Source organism: Haliotis asinina, chromosome 14 (genome assembly GCF_037392515.1).
Source record: "Haliotis asinina isolate JCU_RB_2024 chromosome 14, JCU_Hal_asi_v2, whole genome shotgun sequence".
NCBI lineage: Eukaryota > Metazoa > Mollusca > Gastropoda > Lepetellida > Haliotidae > Haliotis > Haliotis asinina.
The window spans coordinates 7,290,407-7,309,561 of NC_090293.1; the positions used below are offsets into that span (position 1 = coordinate 7,290,407).

The 19,155-nt window shown below is 38.6% G+C and overlaps 1 protein-coding gene and 1 pseudogene across 1 annotated transcript in view; one reads left to right on the forward strand and one right to left on the reverse strand.

Moving 5' to 3' along the window:
* LOC137260604 (formin-binding protein 4-like) overlaps positions 1 to 9,368 on the reverse strand; it is a 32,839-nt gene extending 23,471 nt beyond the window's left edge. The window contains exons 1-2 of the mRNA XM_067798198.1: positions 9,227 to 9,368; positions 2,120 to 2,209 (exon numbers count right to left, since the gene is read on the reverse strand). Of these exons, the coding sequence (XP_067654299.1) occupies positions 2,120 to 2,195 (76 nt within the window). The 5' untranslated portion in view covers positions 2,196 to 2,209; positions 9,227 to 9,368. The remainder of the gene's footprint in view (positions 1 to 2,119; positions 2,210 to 9,226) is intronic.
* A 277-nt stretch (positions 9,369 to 9,645) lies between these two features.
* LOC137262051 (cadherin EGF LAG seven-pass G-type receptor 2-like) overlaps positions 9,646 to 19,155 on the forward strand; it is a 42,938-nt pseudogene continuing 33,428 nt past the window's right edge.

The following is a 19,155-nucleotide window of genomic DNA, read 5'->3' on the forward strand; positions in this document are numbered from 1 at the left end:
CAAACATGGTGCAAATTCAGCCATATCGTGATTCAAGCATGTAATGCTTATCATGTTTATTTCTTCCCACTATGTGAAGTTAGTGGAGCACTTGAAATCCCTTGGAAGTTCCCTTCTAACTACAGCAGACATATAATACGCTCACCTATCATCAGCCTTTCTTTCCTGCCAATATAGTCACATGACCAGCCATGCTTGTTACTCTCTCCAAATCTCATAAGTTGACACGAGAACTACAGTTACTGTGAATTCAGCATGCCTGAGAGCAGTGGTTGGGAGGGCTTAAAGCCATGAGTCAGGATAAGCGTATAACATCAATCATATTCAGAAAATGACACATTTTTTCTCATCCTGACTCATGCTTATTATGTTCACAGAATCCAATGGAAACTGGTGGGTCAGGCCTTGCTGGATTCTGTTGACTTCCATATAAGTATGTCCAGAATTATCAGTATAAAGTGGGGGCAACCAGCCAGTTGCTGTGGCATGTTAGTGCTACATATGTATTTGTACAGAACTTTCTGTATACTCCAATCAAGCTGATTACAAAATTTTATAGAGAGCAACTCACTCACTAGAAGTGTTGTTTTTTCCTCCCCAGTAATCAAGCCGATAACTCCGAACCCAGACTCTCTAACCCAGAGAGCAGCCTTTCCAAACAACAAAAACATGTGTTGTTTTACCCATTTATTTGTTAATTAATCCCAATTACAAATACCTTATTTCAACAATTGTCAGATTATCCTTCTGACTCTACAGTCACAAAACCCACTCTGTTCTCACAACGTCACAAATCGGAATCACACGCACAAACAAAGGTAGATTTAAACAGCCTAATCAACCAACTAAATATGGCCAATCCACACCGCGGTGCTCCAACGGGGAATCCCCAACCGACAAGCTTTGCCACCATGACGTTACAGAATGATAACACTCCTGTGATGTCACACTCACAGATAACACGGCCACCAAGATTCTCTTTATATAAGGCATGCGCACCTCCAGTGTCTCCATCTGATGAGTACACTTCGTATGAAACAAAGACACACTTCAGCCGATCAGGCCCAGTGTAGTCACACATTTTGCTTTAACTAAGACTAAGTCAAAGGTGAAAAAAACGTGTCCAAATCACAGGAAGATTTATAAGTTTCAACCATAATTTTACATAATGATGATAATAATTACAATCCAAAAAACGAATACGACACAGTTTAGATAATAGGACCAAAATATAAGCAAAAATTTATTGGGACCCAAAGTGCCTCCAGCTGTCTTCGTCAAGCGGTGAAGGAGGGAGTGACAAGCATGGCTGGTCATGTGACTGTACTGGCAGGAAAGGGACGCTGGTGATGGGTGAGTGTATTTATACGTCTGCTTCAATTACAAGAGAACTTAAAAGGATTTCAAGTGTGCCACTATCTTCATACAGAGGGAGGAGATAAGCATAATAAGAATGAGTCAGGATAAGGAAAAATAACTCATTCTGCATTAGTAAATATAGTGTGTGAGTGAGTTTAGTATTATGCTAGACTCAGCAATATGGCTGTGGCTTGTAATTTAGTGTGAATAATTGAGTCTGGACCACAAACTCCAGTGATCAACAGCATCGAGAATCAATCAGCACAATTGGGAACCGATAACATGTTAACCAAGTCAGCAAACCTGACCATCTGATCCCATTGGTAGCTTCTTACAAAAAGCAATAGTCGCCTTTTAAATAAATAAAGTGTGCATACTGACATTCTACAATCTAGCGAGTTCAAAGGTATTTGTGCATGCTTCAACTTAGTACATACATCTCAAACAGGAAAAAACTGTATCTATGCAGTACAAACAATATTTTCAATCGTGAATTTACTTGCTTTCAGACAAGTTATCAGGCTTTTGACTTACTGAAGTATCAACAATATTGCTATTTCAGCCATGTGATCACAAGAGAAAATGTAAAACGGCCACCATGCATTTCAAAAGTACGCTGACTATACACACTAAGATTTGATCACTTTCCCAGACTATGTTGACAAACTAACTGGGTAAAATTGGAGGTGAATCAGTGTTGCATGGCAGCTGATTTTGATGCATATTACAAATTGGCATATCATACAATTGGTAAATTTACCTAAATAGCTGGAATTTGAGCTTGAGTTGCCCAACTGCAGTCTCCGTCCACGACCTCGACCGAAGCTGGGATTCATATTTCATGCATAAACTGAAAGTAAAACAGACTATTTTGCATTCATAGTCTAGTAAAGTAAGTCATCAGATCATGAGTGAGGGAGGTTAGTTTTATGCCACACTCAGCAATATTCCAGCTATATGGTGGAGGTCTGTACATCACCAGACACCAACAGTGATCAACAGCATGAGCACCGATCTGTGCAAATGGGGACTGAAGACAAGTCAACCAAGTCAGTGAGCCTGACCACCCGATCCCATTAGTCATCTCTTACGATAGGCATAGTCACCTTTTAAAGGTCACATATACTCTAATAGGGTACAAATGCAAAATCACTTGCTGACATCGTTATTAACGAAACCCCGTCATTAAAACTGCACATTTCGATCTTTGATTACCTTAAATCGACCTTTTTGTCAACAGTGCACAATTCTCAACCGCAAACGAAATTTCAACCAATCAGAGCGGCATGTCTCCGTGACGTAATAGTGGGTATTGAAATGAGGGTCTGTGCAGTATTCATCTACATTTCAGGGGTTAAACTAATTCGTTTACAGGTTTGTACAAACCTGAAATTGCGAAAGCTGTTGAGAAAAATGAAAGCTATATGTTCTCATAATCTACTATCATTTAGTTTTGTCTCCTGCTTTGCCTAGTTTTCGATTTACAACCCTTGTTTTCATAGACGATTCTGTCAAAATCACTTGGTGTCGCTAGGTTGTAATCCGTGTTAAGTGGTATAAACCTACACGTTATTTGTTATCATTCACTTAATGCTCCGTTAATGAATTTATAACAGGTATAATTAGTGGTAACGCCACTTAGATTACCTGACAAAGGCCCCCATTTGGCATTTCTTTTGTCTGGATTGATCAAAGGATTAACCGATAACACGCTGATTGATTAATTAGTTTTATGGGGATTTAAATGGGGGATTTGTTAAAAGGTAGTGTTCATGTATGTACATTTACTAATCTATACTGAATACACTCTGTCGTGTCTGTGTCTATGTAAAACAACACCCTCCTTTCAAAGGTTTAACCGCCAATACATTGATTGCTCATTATTGGCTAACTAAATAACTTTTTTAAAAAAATGACGCACATTATGCAATTAGTTGCCAGGTGTGCTATCTTGGGTAACCAATGAAACTATACAGCCATGTGAAAAAGCTGAAACGATACAGCACGTTTTCGTATATTAGACTGTTAAAAACACATCACTTGGGAAATCTGCAGATGAATTATATATCACTTGTTTTTGTCGATATTGAAGGATACATTCCTCAAAGAAGGTAATAGCCTGACATTGCTCCTATAACTTTAATTTTAATATTTGCATTTTTGGTTTTAATAAGTTGTCGTAGCTTTCAACAGAATCAATGTTTTCGTCATTATGTGTACTGATGCAGACTACATACACTACGGTGTGCGTACGAATTATGATTCATATAGGAAAACTATGAAATGTCTACATTTTACATTCCTGTTATACATTCGCAGATCGCTTCTTTTTATTAAGTTTCAAAATGCATACAAGTATGATTATAAAGTAATTAGGATTATGAGACCAAGTATAAAGACGTATATTGACAAGTGTCTACATACTGGTGAGTGAATGTTACAAACCAAGTAAATTTAGCAAGTGAAAAAATTTATCACGCAGTATTTTCACTTCAACCCCGACCTTGCTTAGGTTATGTTACAGGTTGTGTCATGCAAACTCCTTTTGGTAATGATTCAAATACATATTTATGTAGCTTTGATTTTCTAACTTGATGAGAACAAACCATACATAATGTCATTAATCCAAATGGATTTGACTTCATGATTTTCAAAAATGGCGGCGACCCGTCTTAGGATAAATGCTATTTAAGTTTGTTTTCACCGACATACAAAAGGACAATTACTTTCTACTGATAGTAAAATATGTATTTTATTGATGGACAATAGGATTTTGCATGACATTGCTTATAACATAACAATTTCACTCTTGGAAGTGAGGTGGAGGTCAATATAACATTGCTTGCAATATAAGTGTCACTTTGACCCCCACCTTGCTTCCTTGGAAGAAGTCCTGATTTTAAAAGTTGTGTCATGCAAAATCCTTTTGGCCATGATTCAAATGCATATTTAACTACCAGTAAAAAGTAGTTTTGATTTTCTAACTTGATGAGAACAAATCATGATCTCAATAATTCTAACGGACTTTAGCCTGTGACTTCACGATTTTCAAAAATGGCGGCACCCTGTCTGAGGATGAATGCTATTTAAGTTTGTTTTCACCGACTTACAAAATCAAAATTACTTTCTACTGGTAGTAAAATATGTATTTCATTGATGGACATTAGGATTTTACATGACACTGCTTATAACATAACAATTTCACTCTTGGAATCGGTCAATATAAGGGGTCAATATAAGATTACTTACGATAATATTGTCACATCGACCACAACCTTGTTTCCGAGGAAGAAAGCGTTATATCCATGCAAAATCCTTTTGGTCAGCAATGTGTAGTAAGCAGTCTTAATTTTATAAACTCAATGAAACTCCATATTCTATCCCGGAAGTGTGGTAGGGGGCCAACCATCCGATTTAGTATATACCACAGACTTCCACAAAACTCGCCTCGCACACACTAACAACCAATTTAAGCACAAACTACGGAGTCTGGTGGAAATCTGTGCATAGTGACACCATCACCCGACTCCAAGGAACAACTGAGGGCAACAACAATTCGGCATGTCTTTGGTGACGTCGAGAAATCAGCAAAATGACGAGCTTCCTACACATTTTGTATACATTTAACTGGAAACCGTTCCTTCTATGACGTCACTGTAGGCCTCTGGCGACGGAGTTACGTAACCTGTCTGCGGTTTCGTTTGCGGGCGAGAGAGAAGCAGACGCCTTTTTAGCAACTTTTAAGCGCTTGGTATCAATTAACCACAAGGTTTTTTTTAAAAAGAATGGTGTTTCATTTATGACTAACCAAAAGTCTTTCATATGCAGTGATAAAAAGAGTACCAAAACATTGAGTTTAGTGGTCCTTTAAGGCAAGCATGGGTTGGTGAAGGCCTGGCATACCCTGGACCTTCACGGGTATCATCAGATCATGAAATCCACACAATGGAAAAGATATATGGTCTTGTCCACATATATATGAATAATTCTCACAAACCCTCCTTAGAAACAGGCACCAACTAACAACCTGATCTCCGACTCTGTGAACCATGCCTTGGGTCTCTAACTAACACACGCGATGCACAGGATCAAACCTAGCCTTAGTAGCCATTAAGCTAAGTTGCCTCATATTTTATTTGCCACGTTCATGCTAATTCATGGGCCATGTAGCTGTCCCGCTGGAAAGAGTTACATCCGTACCCATCTCTTTGTACACAGTAAGGGAGTCTTTTTCCTGCAGTAATAATCTAACACTAAAATATGTTAATTGATTGATTTTTATACCTCTTCTAGGTTATTGAATATACATTTAGGGTGAGCGATACATGTCACTTTGTAATTTAGGATTTTGATCGGGCCTGGCTTACGGGCGGATCTCTTAACCCCCTGGATGCCACAGGGACATATATGTCCTTCCTCTACATACCTCACTTGGAAGTCCAATAAAATTCTAAATATACCACGCATATATAAATACTTCACAGTTTTGAATTTTGCGGAAAATTCCCAGTTTCTTGATACCATCCACTATTACCTCAGACCAAGCTAAAGTGCTTAAACTCGCCTTTCAAAATAGGCTTCATCGTAAATGTCGCCATTTTTCAAACTGTACAAAATCAAGATTCACAGCGGTATTTGCAGTATGTTTTGAGATGTGAAAATCGGATAATTACTGGAAGTAATGAATTTCAAAAATAGCATATTAATGATCACTGATATCAAGTTTTCATGTAACCAGGAATGATAATTCTGAAACGTCACCGATGTACCCAGAATCGGTTGGGATGTTTTCGAAAATACACTTACACGAACGCCGAAGTGCGCTTTCCGCCATATTGGATAGTGTTTACAAAATCACGCTTCGAGAAGGCCGGTATTGAGAAGCCTATTACATCATGTATACTTCATAGTTAGCTACGACAAATGCATCATTGAACTCCCCATGCATCTTAGAATCAAATTACAAATGGTCTTTGTCACCACTACCAACTGTCTAGACAAAACGAAACGAAATATACTTCGTATGAAAATGAACACTGTGCTCGAAAGACAGCGCTTGACTGAAATGTAAACAAAGAAAAAATCCAATTTTACACTGCGTAGCATTTTCGGAAATTTTCCAACATCCAGCTCTCTAATCATTGCTTACAATGGCTCAATACGCTTAGTATATCCAGGGGAAGAGTATCGTGGCAAAAAATAGCAAATTGAAAATAGATACAATGAAATAATTTGGTAATTCATAAGAAACTGTCAAACTTTTAGTGCAGCGTGACGCCATGACTGACGCAAAATCACGCAGAACGACAACGGTACTTATCGGCATTTCTGGCTTCTTCCGTCATTTACAATGTAAACGATAAAAACATATAACAATACACAGATAGTCAGAATAATTCTGATTACTTACATCTCACATTTATGTACAAAAGATCCCTGAATCAAGCAAAAATTCGTCGCAAAATCCTGTGTACCCTTCTCAGCGAAGCCGCCATTTTGAAAGAAATCGGTCATCGGTAGTGATGTCACACGTCAACATTGTTGCACATATTAGGCAATTTCTTTGAGGTGAAGGTCGGTTGAACAAGAGTAAACACAATGCCCATACCATTCCGATGGCACTTTTAGTATTGTGATGTATATTTTGCGCATCGTTCAGATATTTTTTCATGAAATTGATTTCAGTATCTACATATATCCATGTTCAACACCATATCATGTGTGGATATAAGGTATCCGTTTTTATTCTTTGAAAGCTTTTGATTGTTTGAATAATATTTACATGGGAAATTGACTCAGTAAGTGTATTACACCACATTTTAAGCCTCTACACAAGTGTTGGAAGACCACACGTAGCCATTACTGCAACATATGCTTTAGTTACCGTCATGTGCAATATTCAATACGTTGGGACAAATATTGCAGTTTCATATGAACAGGTTAATAAACAGCGATTTACTTCCAACTTATAAGTAAAACGGATAATATTAATGAAAATGATTTGTACATTTTATCAAATGTAGGGGCACACATACTACTATTTAAAGGAATTGTCTTGTTCATTGTATTGGTTTGTGTCGTTTTTATAGACAAAATTATTATGAATATTAATTGACCAGGTATGAGTTTGTCAAAACGTTTCATGATTCATTATCATTGTTTTTCGTTAATAAGGTCAATTCAAATGCGATTAAAATATATCTGATGGCAGAATGTCTTACTCAAACAATATTTATACGGAAATTGTTAAAAATATATAAATCAGGTCAAGTCTTAATTTGGACAAGCCTTACGTCCATTTTCTAATACTTCTTTACTGAAACATCGATCTCTTTGTACCTTTCATTGCATACTTATGAAGGGAATTGATTTCATAATCATGAGAAGAAAAGTCTTTTTCCTAAATGAATACTCAATGAACATTCAGGTGTTGTGAAATTTTCATTTATGCTAAATTGATGCTAGGCAGGTGCGCGTGTTGCTCACAATAAGATATGTAGTAAAACCGTGTAATTGTTGATATATTCAGGACACTATTTCAGTGATAATACCATTCATTTTATATTTTGGCTGAAAAGTGTTGAATTCTGACACAGAGGCCGAAATCTTTTACACATTGAGTGGAAATTAGGTTAGATATATACTAATCAGCAACCAGAGTAGTCTTTTTCCGGCGTCACAAAATGCACAAAACATGCTGTGACGTCAACTAAAATGTCGCATTATTTTCAGTTATTTCATTACGTTTGAAAATGTGGCTGTTACTCCGTTACTAATGATGGAAAATTAATAAAAATACATATACACAAACAGGAGAATATGGGAATCTAAGAACTAAAATATGTATCGGATAGGGACATCCAAATCGCTATTGCCTGATTTTTGATGTAGTACACTTGCATCTTTTCTTACAAATTGTGAAACTACCAAAAGGTATCCTCACATTGGGGAAATTTGTGTTGGAATAGTTTGGTTCACTGTGAACAAAACATCACGAAAACATACTGTCCATATCCACAGCAAATTCTCTCCATGTGATCGGAGTTACATTGACCTAATGTAAACCATAGCTGAGTTATGCCCTCTTATCTTTATACGTGCATGACCTCTCTGTCGACGTTTGACGTCATAGTAGAAAATTGATTTTTGACATTTATTGCGGGTCATTTTTGATTTTGTGAGTATGACGTTATGTATTAGCACATACATCCATTTCATATACACTTATGTCGTTCAGATATCAAACTGTATTTTCTTCGCTGACACTTCCCGTAAAGATGCCAAATTAAAAAAATCGTAGCAGAGTGCTTTTCTTGGTGCATGATAAAAAACTGAGAAATTTACTGTTTTTGAACACACACAAAAGTTTTGGACAACTTTTAGCAGTGTCTCTTTCTCAAACCCCTGAGGTAGCCGCAATTATATTTATACCAACGGATAGGAAATCAAATATCCTACATGTCTGTGCAATTTCATAGCCGTACGCAGATCCAGGACCACGCGAGCGCAAATCTCGCACAACGTTCACTTTTCAAACTTTATGAAAATGTGCGCCTGAAAAAAACCTCGGCATCCAGGGGGTTAAAGCTGATCTCCTGAAATGGCGTTATCCGATATGGTTGGACGATGGGTCAACTAATATCTCATCAGAACTAAAGGCATAACACCGGAATATTCCTGAATTTCAACATGCCAACGCATAGCTACGTATTTATTGTTTGGTTTTACCATTAAAATATTAAAATATATCATCTAAAACTGGCTAAATTCTCGTGTTATTTAGCCCGTGCACGAAAACCGTAGCTTTATTGACAGCTTAATGTTTGGCGCATGCTTTCGCAAAGACTTCCTTACACACTGGGTTTACCTGCATAAAGCAATGTCACATACACTTCGCTGGATGTCTTCTTAAATAAAACTCGTTGCCGTGCGTATTATTGGCTACGACGCCGTTTTTGTTTTCGGAATCACATTGTCAATTTACAGACGCCATTTTATTTTGACATGATGTTAGAATGTAACGCTACTCCTGATTGGTTGATTGAACATCCAACAGTTGACAACGTTACATATATTCCCCAAAGACGTTTTCATCCTGGGAAACTTTAAGCTCAATCGGAAGATATTTATTCAGTTATGTACAAAGTATCCTAAAGTTTGCTGTTTCGTGTTTTGTAATTCTTTGAAGTAAAGTAAAACAAGAGGAGGAGTGTGCCTATAAACAAGACTACAGTCACCAACTGCCATTGTGAGATAGAAACAACTGTCAAATTTATATAATGCGAGATGGGGGGTGGGGGGTGTGGGGGGTGGGTGGGAGATTTGCCAAGCAGTTTACGACATTCGTATTCAAGCAACTAACGGCATTTCATTAATTCATGAGATAGTCTAATGCTATTACGACGCTTGACGACTTAAAGCTGAAATATCTCATCAGAATCAAGTACACAGATTCGACTCAAACATTAGCAGTTGTCCTTAATTTATCAAAGATCACATCTAACCCTGTTAAATATAGGACATAGAGTTTAAACCTAAATTGGCTCGTGACCAAAAAGGTTCTACAATTATAAGACGTTCGCGACCCATACATGTTAACGGGCATATCTGTTAAGTAAAACTAGATATTTTTGTGTCCCTTGATTAATGACCCCTTGTGTTCAGCCTGCCCTATCATTGTCTTATAAACAGCCCTTTGTCCCCGGTGGGACTAAAACAGTCGCCTGATACAGTTACCAATACATGTGACAACGTCTCTAAGCTATCGTATCATCAAAAACGCATCGGCGGTCACAGAAGGGATCATGGAGATAACACTCCAACTACTCCACGATCTGATCGTGTTCATTTAACTCCAGCCCCACACCTACCGTCACGTAAAAATATATTTCGTTGTTCGAATCGGCTGTTTATGTTTCGCTCTGAGGTAAGTCAGGAATATTCACTACTGGAAACAAAACTATTCTGTAATACTGTTTTAGGGTTTTATGGGTTTGTTTTTTGTTGTTGTTTTTTTTGTTTTTGTTTTTGTTGCTATGACTTGGTAGATGTAACGAACGTACCTATTTGTTATTACTACGTGTAAGTATTGGGTTCGGTTCTCGTTTGCTTATGGGACAGGTTCTCGACGGGAATGGTTGACCCGTGATAACCACGAAACATAAACTGATTTTATGACTAAAAGTTCAAATTGTATCTTTATATGTTGTAAACTGGGAACCTTAAGGTGAAAACAGTATTTTTGACATCGTACAACACAACAAACAACGACATTGTTGCAGTAGTATGGAATAACGTTATTGATGGCATAAACATAACATACTAACATAAAATCATATAGTTTCGGTACTCGATTAATTATGAGTTTGACTTTCAGGGGGAGTCTGCTCCAAGATGCTACCTCAGGCACCTCTACTCATACTGCTCAACTTACTTCAGCTCACAATCGCTGGTAAGTCCATGAAAATGAGGTTGTATTTTATATACGATGGGACGAGGACATCGAATATGTTTGTGAATGATTCTCACTGAAGCGTTCATCTTGCTAGTTTGGACACAGATGGCCCGGTCTGTTAGGCGGCGTAATTCCCTGGTTCGAATCTCAGATTGGTCATGGTAAATCTGTTCAGAGCAGTGTTAAACCCATTTCTCTCACCCAGCTCACTCGATGTCCGCCATGCACAGATTAATTTCATCTCTTGCCTTAACACAAACAAAAAGCTTTAGAAAAAGCATGAACCTAAATAACACGCAGAGTATGATATCCGTGTCCCGGGTTTTGTTAAAACACATAATTTGTTCTGCTGAACGTTTACTAGACAGTGTATGTGTTGAGAAACATAGTGTTGTGGAGAATGGATTGCTACGTAAAGTTTGGCAGAACATTTCCACAACATTATGCCAAATGCATTATCGATGCTGATGATATCAGTCACAGGACTGTCTGGTCGAGACACGATTATTTACAGACTGCTGTGATATGGCTGGAATATTCACGTGTGCGGTGTAAACAACAAGCAAACAGAGACAAATATCACTGAACAAGACATCACTGCATTCTTTCCCCCACACAGGGAGTGAGACTTTGTGACGATGAATCCACAATTAACAGGCAAAGTTCCACACAGTTTTGTAGACATTTGCCGTAGATAGATTCCTTATATCATTGCACATATACATGGAAAGCACAGAACTTCTCCACTTTGATGTTACTGTGATGTATTTATCGTACGCATCAATGTTATAAATACAAGATTGATACTTACGTACATTGGCCTTGTCATTCCGGGGTAGTACACACAAGGATAAATAATTCATTGGAATGGTAATTGGGAATTGTATTGACCTTTTCTTAAATCATAATTCCTGACACAAATAGATTCTGTGAACCTTTGATGTTGATTTGAAATGAATAAGACTGAACCTATTGAAATTGACAATACCACTGTGGATATCGTAGCAGAGTGTAAATACCTTGGCACCATCATTGACAATAAATTATCGTGGAATGTAAATGCAGATTTTATCTTTAAGAAATGAGAACAATGACTACACTTTATGCACATACTGCGATCTTTTAATGTCAATCACCACATCCTCTCCTGTTTTATCTTTGTTTCGTTGAATCTGTTTTGACATGCTCGTTGCAGTGTTTCTATGGCAATCTGTCTGCTAAACATAAATCCCATCTGAACAAAAATGTATTAACTGCACACAAAATATCAGGTATCACCTTTAAGACCATATCGTCTGTCTTTGAAGAACGTGTTTTACATTGCTCCAAGAAAATCCTGTCCGATCCCAGCCACGTAATGTACCAGGAGTACTCCCTCTTACCGTCTGGACGCCGATACCTATAGCCACGTTTTGAAACTAACAGAGCCCCAAAATCTTTTATCCCCACAAGCATCCGCCTTTTAAACGAAGGCTAGGGTAGGGTTTGTGTCGTTATTAATCGGGCTCACTCTAGCTCATGTTGTCCTGTTCGTAAGTTTTGTGTCTGTCTACATATGTGTTTATGTTGTGATATCAGAGTGTATGTATTTACTATTTATTTTATGTATTTTATTTATCATGTCCTCCCAAATGTCGATGTACTTTCATTTGGAAACCAAATTCCTCTCGAGGTAATAAAGTACATCTTATCTTATCTTAAGCTTGTTGTTTGGACCCCAGTGTGACAAGCATTTCTGTTGATCTTCGTGTAATAAATACTATTCTTGATAATGTTTTATTGTTCCCAAGGGTGTCCAATTAAACATCGATTCACATTTTTGAGAGTTTGTAAGATGAATTCGAAAGTACATAAAAATTCACATTTTTCTCGAATTCTGACATAAAGATTTCAAAATAACGTACCGAATACAGTCTGTTTTCATTGTTAAGTTGGGAATATCGATCGCCATTCTGTGTCATGGTTTTTTATGCTATTATTTATAACAGCAATGAAATTTTTCACATTGAAAATTTCTCTCAAAACAAACATGAACTTGCGAAGTTTTGGAGTGTGTTCGTTAATCCCACCGAAATGGATATATGTCTTTGGCAGTTAGGAAAATATGGTTTAATAATCTGTATGTGTATAATGTTCCCAACCAAACAAGGTATTTTGTTACTTTAATTGTGTCCTCAATATGATTAAGTCATCCAAACTTCTAGTTCATTCCAGAATGTTTGTGTTTCTCTACATTCCCAATAAACATGACAAATACTCTCATTACAAAAACAGCAAACAGAATTATAATCAAGTTTCATTTTAAATAGTTCGTGTTATTATAGACAATGCCTTGTTAAAACAACTTATATTTTTTCCACAATTGTTTTGGCCTTTCTGACAGTAGCTGTAAGAGACTAGTCGATCGTTTATATTCGAGTTGTTATGTATTGGGGCGAGTTGCTATATTTTCCACTTTCATCTGCAAAAGATAAGAAAACTACAGCCTGGGTTTATAAAAACACAATTGTCCCAGAAAACACTTGAAAAACGTATTTATGCTTGAGATTGTTGATTTGAAGGTCCCGGTAATTGGAATTTAGAAGCTGATGAGCACTAACAAAGGCGGGGTCCTTTATGGATGACATCTTCTTTAATATATATATGAATGTCACCCACAGAGCAATGCAAAGATTGTATGAATATGCTTTTACGCCGCGTTTAGCAATATTCCAGCAATATCACGACGGTGGGACACCATCTAACAGATATCCTACCATTCTGGTAGAAAGAAATTATCTTTCACAGAAAAATATCATTGTTGCAAAGTGTGTATATTTTCATTAGGTTCATAGTTGTATGAGAAAACGATATTGGTTTTGCCACTGTAGTTTCAAAAGTATTCAAAAATGTTTTTTTGTTATAATTTTATTTCTTTTTTCAATTTTATAATTGTTTTTTATTCTAACAGTTAGTACTTGCACCCGTTTCAGTCATTTTGGATTTCTCCGTGCGATTTGTACAGAACTTTCAAGAGAAGAGAACACGCTTATTTTAACACAAAGATTTTCTAAATTTAAAGGTTGACGGGCTTAGCAGGACAAGAATGTCACTTATCCCACCTCGTCTTAATGCTTGAGGAAAGTTACTTTCCCAACATCCACAATTCTCCTGAGATGACGGTATAATATGTTCGGATTCTCAAAAACAACCAGTATGTTAACCATTATTTCCAAGAACAATATATAAGTCAAAGAATATAGAAGTCAAACCAATTTTGCATTTATTAGGTTTCTGAGTCGTTTCGTCATTGGGACTCTCGGGGTACGAAAACATGCATTTCTATATTATTGACGTGAACTGACTGTGAGTGATCTTCCCTACAGGTCGCTGGGTGAGCTTCACCACTGACAACAGCGCCTACAAGAAGGTGAACAATCTCGGGGTGCCGATCACGGGGAAGTATGAGGTCATTGCGGAGGTCACGGTGTGCAAGGGTGCCGAAATCCAGGTGATGCAGGATGACACAGGGGCAGGTGGGTCACACATGGGTGTGTGGGGATGTAGGATGCGGTCACGGGTGTTGATCAGGAGTGAGTAATTGAGTGAGTATGATTTTACGCCACTTACGCTTTATATTCTAGCAATATCAAGACTGGGGACAAAGAAGGGGACTCCACACAATGTATCCATGTGGGGAATCGATCCCTAGTTTTCAGCGACACGAGCGGGCGCTTTAACCACTTGGTCATTGTTCCTTGCTGATAAGGATATCGCCCATATATATTCTATGGTTGATGCGATATTAGACTATATGAATATAGTTATCACTTTTTCATTACATGTCATGCCTTTACTAAGCGAAAAATATAGTACATTCATCCTACATACGTTTAAATCAGTATTTGGAATGGTTTGTACTTGAGTGTGATAGTGTGGTTCTTCTTCTCCACAGGACGCGTGAAGGTCAGGGGTAGAATAGGCCTTCAGAAACCCATGCTTGCCATAAAGGCCACAATGCTTGTCCTAAGAGGCGACTAAAGGGATCGGGTGGTCAGACTCGGTGACTTGGTTGACACATAAAATCGGTTCCCAATTTGGCAGATCGATGCTCATAATGTTGATCACTGGATTGTCTGTGCACGGCTCGATTATTTACAGACCGCCGCCATATAGCTGGAATATTGCTGAGTGTGGCGTAAAACTAAACACTCTCACTCAGTCACTCTTCTCCACAGGAATGTGGTCATATTACAAGCTGGGAGGAGACAACAACGAGTGGTCAGCCATGGCGTCCAGTGTGAACTGCGACAGTAACAGCTGTTACTGGGTGGATTACAAGTACGAACCCGTCGTCGATTGCAACAATTTCTCGCCCTTCTGGTTTACGTGGAACGATGCAGGGGTGCATTCTGTGGGTAAAGGCGCTGTTGTTGGCACTGACGTCGTTCTCACCGGAACTCTTACACCCTTTGACGTGAACATATTCCAGGTGTCCAACTTCGATGCCGGCGTTACTGCAGAGTGGCGGTTCCTCATAGGTATGTGTGTGATGTTGGCTTTACGTGTTACTGTCATGTCATTAGTATATATATAATGTAAACTGACCCGCAAATGAAACGTCGCCATTTTTGTAAATAATTTGTAGTTTTAAAAACATAAAAAGGTAACTGAATAAAGAAAAGTGGATTGAAATATCAGAGAAATCAGCATTTCAAATGAAATGACAGTCCTACAGCAACCGATATTAACATGACAGTCGCCGGAATTAGGGCAGGGTAGCAGAGAGAAAGTTCCAGCATTACGGGCAATGGGCATGCGCCTACTCAAACACCACTGACAGCTCACTAAAACGTTACAAAGATAGACTGTATAGTGGAGAGGCATGTGTAGTTCCGTGGGTATTACATGTTAATTACTGAAACCAGTACCAGTTGTAATGATCTCTATTATGAATGGATTTCGAAAAAAAACCATGGCTGCATTTTGTTCTGTTTGCTATAAGTGTGATTTGGGAGTGACTGAGTATTAGTTTCCAAAATTGCTAGCGACAACAATTCGAGACATAAATATTTTCATGAACTTAACACGACACAATGATGTATCAAAGTAAAGGTTACCTTATGAAGCATGATTCATAATAATCATATAATATGCTTCAATTTACACACATAAAATATGACATTGTCATGTGAATTAATGAAATATTTTATTTCCTTTACGGGACACAAACAGTATAAGTACTGGCCTATATTAATCAAAAACATTGTTTCAATTAACGTATTCTCTCATTTTAATAATATATACTACCATGACATACTTATGTAGTAATGATAGTACCCAGGTAAAGTTCATGTGACTGTACTATAGCCGTGCACAGGTGTCAAATCAGGCCTATCAGTACAGTCAGAACTGACACATCAATCCTACTGAGTCAGGATAATATACCCAGCCAAATATACAGTCAGTATAAACTGAATGCATTAGTGCTGGAGTAACAAATTATAATGTACTGACCAGACAATTCCAAATTACAAGTGGAATAAGCAAGTGCAATATAATGTGTAATAATATATTCATTTTAACTTTCCAAAGGATTTAGCATCGTCGTTAATCTACAAGCATGAATTTTAAACATTGTGGTTTTTTAAAGTTGGAAATAGGAATGTCTATCACTAGGGAACAAGCTTCCACCATGCTCAGCCATCCCCATTCACTATCATATTTTTAAAGTAGTGCTGTACAGTTTCAGCCTTTGTGTCAAACCTTACATAACCACCATGTTTCATTCAAATCCATCAATAACATTTTGAGATATTATTCACGTTCCCCATTTACTCAACACTGCGATTATTTTCAAAATACCTCTCTGTACATATACTTTAACACACACTTTAACACACACTCTTAAAAGAAAAGAACGGACAATAACAACATCGATGACCTCCATATCCCCGGACCTCCCCTGGCTCTCCATATCCCCGGACCTCCCCTGGCTCTCCACATCCCCGGACCTCCCCTGACTCCCCTGGCTCCCCACATCCCCGGACCTCCCCTGGCTCTCCATATCCCGGACCTCCCCTGGCTCTCCACATCCCCGGACCTCCCCTGGCTCTCCACATCCCCGGACCTCCCCTGGCTCTCCATATCCCCGGACCTCCCCTGGCTCTCCATATCCCCGGACCTCCCCTGGCTCCCCACATCCCCGGACCTCCCCTGGCTCTCCATATCCCCGGACCTCCCCTTGCTCTCCATATCCCCGGACCTCCCCTGGCTCTCCACATCTCCGGACCTCCTCTGGCTCTCCATATCCCCGGACCTCCCCTGGCTCCCCATATCCCCGGACCTCCCCTGGCTCTCCACATCCCCGGACCTCTTCTGGCTCTCCATATCCCCTGACCTCCCCTGGCTCTCCATACCCGGATCTGAACCCAAATAAACTCCCGAGGTATCAGATCGCTAAACGTACATTTTGACGTCATAATCTACCACTAAATTTCAACAGTTGTTCAACATGCTGCAGCAGAAATGGGGACAATGAAACACCCAACAACTGATTCGGTCTGTGCCAAGGAGGTCCCCTGCAATTCTAGCAGAAAGAGGTTGCCACACAAAGTACTACATACAGTCTTTGCCATCTCGTGGATGGCAGCTATGATCATATTGGCTGTCATTCTGATGACATTTGCACGAGATACTAAACATATTGCTCTACAAAATTTTTAGTGGTGTGCCGTTGATGTTCGCTTTCTTCAGCATCTAACTGATTTGCCCTTAGCTCATACTTAAGATATTCAACAAGCTTTATTGAAATCCATATTGGGTATATTAAAAATGGAATGTGACATGTCGCACACGGTATTTGGGGAATGGGTAGGTGTTCCCCCTGAAATAGCCAGGGGGGTCGCAATCATGTAGAAGCACGGGTTTACACATGATTGTTGCTAAAAAGGTTGAACAACCCCTCGATATTACGTAAATGTAAAGCTTTGCAACCTACCGGGCTTACACGAAATATGGCTTGCTACGCCCTGGTAGCTCACAGGATTCTACTGAAACAAAACATGTCAGGTATAACTGTTGTGTTATCCTAACAACATATTTTAGGAACATGAAGGAATATTGGCACGGAATGAACCTACCGGTGTTTGTACTGACAACTGAGGATGATACTAATCAGGCAAGTAAACTGCCTTGTCATTGCGTGCGTATGTACCTAGGACGTTTCCACAATACTAGCAGCAGGCACAAATCTCGACAAACGCGAACCTGTAACCGATCTCATGACACTGACTTGTCAATAGTGACGGAAGAAACAACTGACTGTAAGCTTTTCAACTTTAAGTATCAATTTATTTCAAGATTTATTTCAAATATTTTGACTCTAACTCAAAGTCTTATTAAGGTGTCTTCGCAGGAATCGACTTTTTAGTTTTAGATATTCGCACGAAGTCGAAACACGGTACTCTTTGATGTTTGGCGTTGTTACGGTAATGTTTATGTAAGGGCTTACTGGGGATTAAGTGTGGATTAGCGTACGGGTAACGACTAAATTTGTACATGTACAGTTCTTGGGTCGTTCATGCTGACACCGATTTCGTGAACAGTTTGCGAGTGAACCCTCATTAACTATCTTTACGTCGGCATCATTCGTGACTAATGAATTAGCTTTTTGAAGGTTACGAAATGGGGCGAGCTGTGTCGAATAAATTTCCTTTTACTTCCTTCTCCTACACTTTTCACGGTGTACTGCACAAATAGCATGGCCACTCATTTCTGTCCAGCCACTATCTTATGCCTCATTACCCTAAGAGTATGTTAACCCTCCGCGTTGGGATTATGTTGTTAAGACACACTATACTGCAAGAGTCTTCGAATCTGAAGATAAGAATAAGATAAGAATCTTAGGCCGCGTTCATATGCCACGGTATACTTATATGAGTAAATTTGCTCAGATAAGTAAATTGCCCATGTGAACGCAATTACTTATGTAAGTAACTTTGCTACCGTAGTAAATTTACTACATCTCCAGACGTAGAGCAAAAACAGATTTGCTCATATGAGTATTTGTGTCATGTGAACACAGAATTCATTTGCTTATATGAGCAAATAAGTTTCATCATACCTAAAATTAGACAAGAATTACATGATTTCTAAAAATAACCCTGATGGTGGAATTTTAGTGATGACAGGCCATATACTTAAAGACAACAGAAGTGTAAAGGAGCTAAATGGCTGGCCAGAAAATGAGAAGAAGAGGAAACTCCTGGAGTGATGAGGAGACACAGACACTACTGGAAAAAAGACATTGAAGAACAGTTGGAAGATCCTAAAAGAAACAGAACAGCTATTTATCAACACGT